Source organism: Salminus brasiliensis, chromosome 1, assembly GCF_030463535.1.
Source record: "Salminus brasiliensis chromosome 1, fSalBra1.hap2, whole genome shotgun sequence".
In the NCBI taxonomy this organism is placed as follows: Eukaryota; Metazoa; Chordata; class Actinopteri; order Characiformes; family Bryconidae; genus Salminus; species Salminus brasiliensis.
The window spans coordinates 91,990,180-91,996,572 of NC_132878.1; the positions used below are offsets into that span (position 1 = coordinate 91,990,180).

A 6,393-nucleotide genomic window follows, 5' to 3' on the forward strand; every position below is an offset into this window, starting at 1 on the left:
CCACCACCTTCAGAGGAAGAGGACCCACGCCTGTGGTTGAAGGTGCTTTAGGTGTTTGTGAGGCTCTTAGGTAGGTTAACGTCTCTGGAGCTCATCAGAGCTTCACCAGAGCTTCATAACTGAGCCATTTCTCTGGGTACGGATGATCTGGAGCTGGTTTCACCTCCATGGTATGAGCAGACGTATGGATGTTTGGGTGGATGTGTTAAACCTAGCACCATCCACCACAGACGCAGGTCCTCTTCTTTGGAAATGGTGCCCCGTGGCACTCAGCACTCAAGCACTGTTGGGTGAAATTGGTAACATGGCACTGAATGTACACTAAGGTTCATTGTAAGTTGCACCCATTGCTGACACGGATGTGCAAATGCACACATGCAGCTTGTCAAGTCCCTGTAGAGAAGTACAGCCAGTAGAATAAACAGGACTCTCTGGAGCAGAGGAACCTATTAGCACCGGTGGTTCATAATGCCAGGTGTGGGCTATAGAGGGGTATAAAGCCCCCCAGCTTTGAGCTGTGGAGCAGTGGAGGAGCTGTGTTACCTGGAATGATGGATGGTGCTCCATCCAGTACTTTTGGGATGAGATGGGGAGATAGGGATGAGGAGGGGTGGGGATCATCCAACACCACCTGAGCTCACTAACATAATCACATCATCACAGCAATGCTCCGAAATCCAAAATCTAGTACAATGCCTTCTTCCCTGGATAATACGGGTACTCCAGTACCCCTGATTTTGAAAGAAACACTGAAAGGAACTAGTCAAGCTGTGTGTGTGTGTGTGCCTTTGCAGATCTATGTCTCAGCAACTCATATTAGTAATGCATTCATTACAAGGGTGTCCACAAACTTTTGTAAACACAGGGACTAGTATTAGCCTACAGTACTCAGCGCATTTGTTGGGGCCTTAGCCTTTTCTGGATCATTAAAGCTCTTTGAGGAGTCCGTTATTGGATGAAGTGCCTGACTGAGCTCAGAAGAGTCTGAAAACGACCTTTCTGGTGATAATTATCCGTCATTATTCCGAGAGGAGAGACTGATCCATTCAGCCTAGCTCCTAATCACAGATCGTTAAGGGCCAGGCGTCAGTGGCTCTGTGCTAACGTGGAAAGTTAGGTGCTGGTGGTCTGCTGAACGTTCTCTGAGCGCTGGTCTCACTCTGGAGTGTCTGTGCTGTGGGAATGTTTGACAAAAGCGAAATCTCCAGGAAGCGATTGGTCTTTTTCTGTCTGACAGGAGCCATGAAAACTCTGCTGCTGATGCTAATGCTACTCTCTAGCCTCACACACACCTTCAGCCACGGATACATGGCTCCTGAGGAGGACAAGTGGACCCACGACAGATATGAGACTGAGGTATTCCCCATTATTTTTCTCTTTTAAGACAAAACGGGCAGTTGGGAAGTGGACAGGAGCAGCACATTTCTCACATGCATGCTGTGATTTGAGGAAGGAGGTTAGAATTACATTGGAATTATGTTCAATTGAACCTCGTGATCTGTGACTAACAGCAACTATGGGGACTTTTATAGGCTGGCGTCACTATTTCTTTCTTTTTTTAGATAAAGTAAGTAGGAAAAGTCACACAAATGTTCAAAGGCTCAATATGATTATCTGTGGGTTTGGCATACAGAAGGCAAATCAGGCTCTTTCTGAGGATATCTGTATATTCTTCACATTAAAGCTGTAGTATGATGTTTAATGGTAATTAACTGTATTCACAATTTAATCTGTTTAATATATCTAGCCTATATTATCCTCATTTAAGATAAATAATTAAATAATGAAAGTTTTAATGGTTTACAGGTTTTTCTCACAAGCTTACAGATTACCAGAACCATAGATCTCTCATCTAATAACTGTATAAAGTTTTAATGGACACACTTTTGTTGTTTTTTGCTGGAGACCTGGAGACTTAAGCTGTTCTTTTAATGGCTAATGGCTTTCTAAAAGTCGAATAAATAAATAATGAAAATAATTCATTATAATTAATTAATAAGATACACAAAAATAGACAGCCAGTTGTCCAAGTTATATCTGAATCTTTCTACCTTACTTTTCTATGTAAATGAAAATAGCAATAGCAGAGTTTTGGTGGGTTTTTCATCCCTGTGCATTATAATGCTTTACATGTCTGGCTGTATATTAAAGCTGCAGTATAATGTTTAACTGAATGGCTTTCTGAATGATTCAATATTTATCATCCTTTTTTTAAGGTAAAATAATTAATAGTCTAAGTTTATGTTGTCCTGAACCCCAAGTCTTACTGGTTTACAGGTTATATAACGTAGCATAATATATAATATTTATAATATAGCATAAAAGTACCATAGATCTCTCATTTATAAAACTGTAAGTGGTCAAATAAGATAAGATAATCCTTTATTAGTCCCACAGTGGGGAAATTCTCAGTCACTCAGATGCAAAAACAGAGATAAATTACCACTATATACACAATATAAATAATAGAAGTAAAAAAAGCAATAACAATATTATTTACAGATTATCTACAGGTTATTGCAAATTGATCTAGTGTATATATATATATATATATATATATATATATATATATATATATATATATATATAATTCTGTAGTGTAATGTTTTAATGGTGGTTGATGGGATTGTGGTTTTCTGAACATCCTGACCTTTATTTTTCAGTTTTAAGGGAAATAATTGAATAGTGATTTTCTGAAGCACTGAGCTCTAAGCGTTCTTTTAAAATGAATTCAATAATTGGAAAGTGACAGTTTTACAGTTTTGAACCCAGAGGCTTAGCTCCCTTGTGCTTACAGGACAGGGTTCTACAGTAAATCTTTTTAATGGTCTCATTAAGAAAAATATTTTTAAAATGTCATTTGTACAGTCCTAGTCATTGTATTGGTCAGTGGAAATACATTACAGTATTACGCATTTTAAGCCCAGAGGCTTCGCTTCATTAGGCTAGTTTTGAAAAACATGTATCTCCAAAATGGGGACTTTTTCAGGAGAATGCAAACATGTGCTTAGCTTTGAATGGAAGTCAATGTAAAATAAAGAGTAATTTAGAACATTTCTATTGGTCAGTTCATCCAGAATTACTCACACAGAGTACAGATCAGCTACAGGGTTCGAACCAAGGAGAAAACTAAAAAACAAAACAAGTGTTTTTCATTGGTCAGCGGTGATGTATAGTCCTTTTTGAGGGACGTCACTGACAGTGTGTTTTGCTCTACAGGCCCAATCAAGCTGGTGGCTGAATACTGGTATACTGAATCTTTCAAGTGTTACAGTTTTATAATATAATATAAAACAATGTAACATTCTCAGCGACTGGACAGGATACATCTGCAACCTTTATTCTTTTTTATGAGAAAATAGTTTGAACTTGGGCTGGAAATCATTTAACTGTAGTTAAATCTAATATCACATATTACAGCAGCTGGCTCATGTAGCGTTAGGAGTCTTGCCTAAGGAGTCTTATTGACTGACCGTGCAGATGACCTGGTCATGTGAGAGCAGAAATGAGTCTCTTTAGCCATTAAACTGAGCTCCTGGGATATTTTCCAGCATGTTTGGTTTGTTTACAGCTCAGATTATGGCGTGTTTGATATGTTATGCTTTATTATTCCTATATATTCTTAAAAATGAAGGTGCTACAAAGGGTTTTCTGGTGAGGAACCTTGTTTGGTTCCATAAAGAAGCATTTTTGAAAGAGATGTAAGTGTAAAAATCCTTTAAATTGGTAAATTTCAGTGTTTAAAACACACACACTTCTCTAAAAAAATATATATATATATATATATATATATATATATATATATATATATATTTGGAACCAACAGTGGTTCTCCTGTGGCATTTCCCAAAGAACCCTTTGTAGCAGTAGTTGGTGGAACAGTAGACCTGTCCTAGAGACCACCCCGCAGCTTCTTTAGCCTTTTCAGTGCTATAATCGTGTGTTTTTCCCCTCTCTGCCTTTTAAGATGAAGTGGTCTGATGAACCTGATCTATTGCAGACGATGCTGAAGAGAATGGTGCGGAGACCCGACCAGCAGCAGTTCTTCGGTCTAATGGGGAGAAGATCCTCTGGTAAGCAAATGATTGGAGAAGTTCTTCGAAGACCTACAAAATACACTCTCTGAACATTCTTTAAGCTGTGGCTAGTGAATATACACTACACTGATCAGCCATAACATTAGTACCGGATAAGAGAAAACATTGTCTGTCTTCATCTCCAGTGGCTTCATCTGTCTGGTTGTGGATTTATTAGGCAGCAAGTGAACAGTCAGTCCTTGAAGGTGATGTGTTAAAAGTAGGCGACTGGGTCAGAACATCTCCAAAACGTCGGGCAGGTCTTGTAGGGTGTTCCCGGTGTGCAGACGTCAGTACCTACCAAAAGTGCTCCAAGAAAGAACAACCGGTGAACCAGCGACAGGGTCCAACCAGGGTCTGGTGCCCTAAGGCTCATTAATGTGGCTCATTGATGTGATCCATGGAGGCCTTGGGGGCGGATGTACAGGAGGTAAAGGATCTTCCTGCTAACCTTTTGGTGTTTTGGAGTCTTTTGGAGCCTTGAATGGGCTTGAATCAGATAAGTCATAAGGCATAATACCTAATTACAATCTCACCATGTGTACTCCACCCACCCCTATAAAACTACTATAAATAAGAATGTAAATTAATATCATCAGCTAATATTATTATTATTATTATTATTATATTTTTTATTTAAATAGTTAATTTTATTCTTTATATATTCAGATGTAATTTTGTGTGCTTTGGCAACTGTAAAAAGGTTGCATGCCAATAAAGTCAACCTGAATTGTGTATATATATATATATATATATACACATGGCAGGTGGTACTAATGTTATTGCTGATCTGTCATATGATCTGTCACTTTTGTCATATGATTACAGCAATTTATGAAAAATGGCTGTTTATTTGAGGTCTCTGCTTTATTTTCCCAGCGAAATCACAGATAACACGGAAACGTAAGTACAGTCTGATGGTTTTACCTGCATTAGGTATGAAGTATGCTTGTCTCTTAGTTCAGAGGAGAGCTTCCAGCACAATAATGTCAGTCGTTCATCTGAATTTAAATATCTACCTGTTCATCCAGCATTTTTCTAACAGGGAGCTCGACCCCCTTTGCTGCAGCCTCTACTCTTCAGAGATAAGACCTAACTGCCAACCATCCCACCCGTTCGTAGCTCCCTCTAGCACTAGAAATGCTCCCGATACTAGGCGGGTGGAAGGACACCAAACTACAGCCGACACGCTCTGAGAAAAGCGCCAAGTCCCAAGCTCCACCACACCAGCTAACAGACACCTGTGCCGGCCAACACTGCTTAAGAGCGCCCTCTACCCACCCGGAGAGGGCATGGCCACTTGTGCTCTCACTGACTCCGGCTGCTGATGGCAAAGCGGCATGGCTTGGGATTTGAACTTGCGACCCTTAAAAAGTGGTAGCGCATTAGACTGCTGAGCTCCAGGCTTCACAATAGTTCTTGGAAAATTGCTGTGAGAATTTGATTGTAAGGTCAGGTATGGATGCAAACTCATCCCAAGTCTCATCATTCTAAACACTGCAAGTTAAACACTGGGGGCTCCAGCTGATGCTCAGCATCGGATATGGCGACCTTAGGTTCCTGTCTGGCTGCTTCAGTGTTCCCATTCAAGCTGTGTGTGTACCATCCCCTCAGTCAGCAATCTTAAAGTGGGAGATTCAGATGGGGTGTCTAGAAATGTTTGGACACAGTGTATAATTCATACGATGTGAATGAATCATCAGATGTTGAACTTTATTCTCCTTTTCAGGGCAGAAGTTTCAGGCTTTTGTTGGTCTTATGGGGAAGCGGAGCGTGGAGGGTGGGTGAAGACGTCTTTACTCTCGGCTGTCGATCTTCATGTCTTTGTAGAAGCCGTAGTCGTTGTTAAAATTCGGTCATAACCTCTCTTAAATATTCATTTTCTTTTAGGCTCTTTCTGATGGGACCACAAGCAGAGCAGCGTGGATTCCACTCACCCATTCTGTTTCAAGCAGACACGTCCAACTGAGCTTTGAGAGCCACGGCATTTCTGTGTACAGAAGTGTTCAAAGCAGCTAATAAAAGTGGGAAATGTAAACCTTTGGGAGTCCCAAAACTCTGAGGTTCAGTGTTTAAATTAAGTGAATAATCCTGTTACTTTATAAAGACGTGGGGGAATACTTGGTTCTATTGTATTGGAAAGAATTTGGAGATTATAGGAAAGTTGAGAACTTACAACTAGTACATATACACACACCAATCAGCCAGAACATGAACACCACCTGCCTAAAATTGAGTAGGTGCCACCACAACAAATCTGACCATTCAAGGCATAGACTCCACAAAACCTCGGAAGGTGTCCTGGCACCCAGACGTT

At 40.2% G+C, this 6,393-nt stretch overlaps 1 protein-coding gene across 1 annotated transcript; it reads left to right on the top strand.

Moving 5' to 3' along the window:
• Nucleotides 1-1,221: 1,221 nt before the first annotated feature.
• LOC140537171 (protachykinin-1) lies at nucleotides 1,222-6,109 on the top strand. The gene is made up of 5 exons (XM_072659443.1): nucleotides 1,222-1,356; nucleotides 3,968-4,073; nucleotides 4,956-4,979; nucleotides 5,806-5,856; nucleotides 5,967-6,109. The coding sequence occupies exons 1-5, from the start codon at nucleotides 1,243-1,245 to the stop codon at nucleotides 5,975-5,977; spliced, it is 306 nt and encodes a 101-aa protein (XP_072515544.1). The 5' UTR covers nucleotides 1,222-1,242; the 3' UTR covers nucleotides 5,978-6,109.
• Nucleotides 6,110-6,393: the final 284 nt, after the last annotated feature.

Excerpts from the sequence above, each read along its gene's own strand:
- LOC140537171 (XM_072659443.1), top strand. The coding sequence starts at position 1,243 with ATGAAAACTCTGCTGCTGATGCTAATGCTACTCTCTAGCCTCACACAC. Across the intron at positions 1,357-3,967 it reads ACGACAGATATGAGACTGAG|ATGAAGTGGTCTGATGAACC; the intron begins GTATTCCCCATT and ends CTGCCTTTTAAG. Across the intron at positions 4,074-4,955 it reads AATGGGGAGAAGATCCTCTG|CGAAATCACAGATAACACGG; the intron begins GTAAGCAAATGA and ends TTATTTTCCCAG.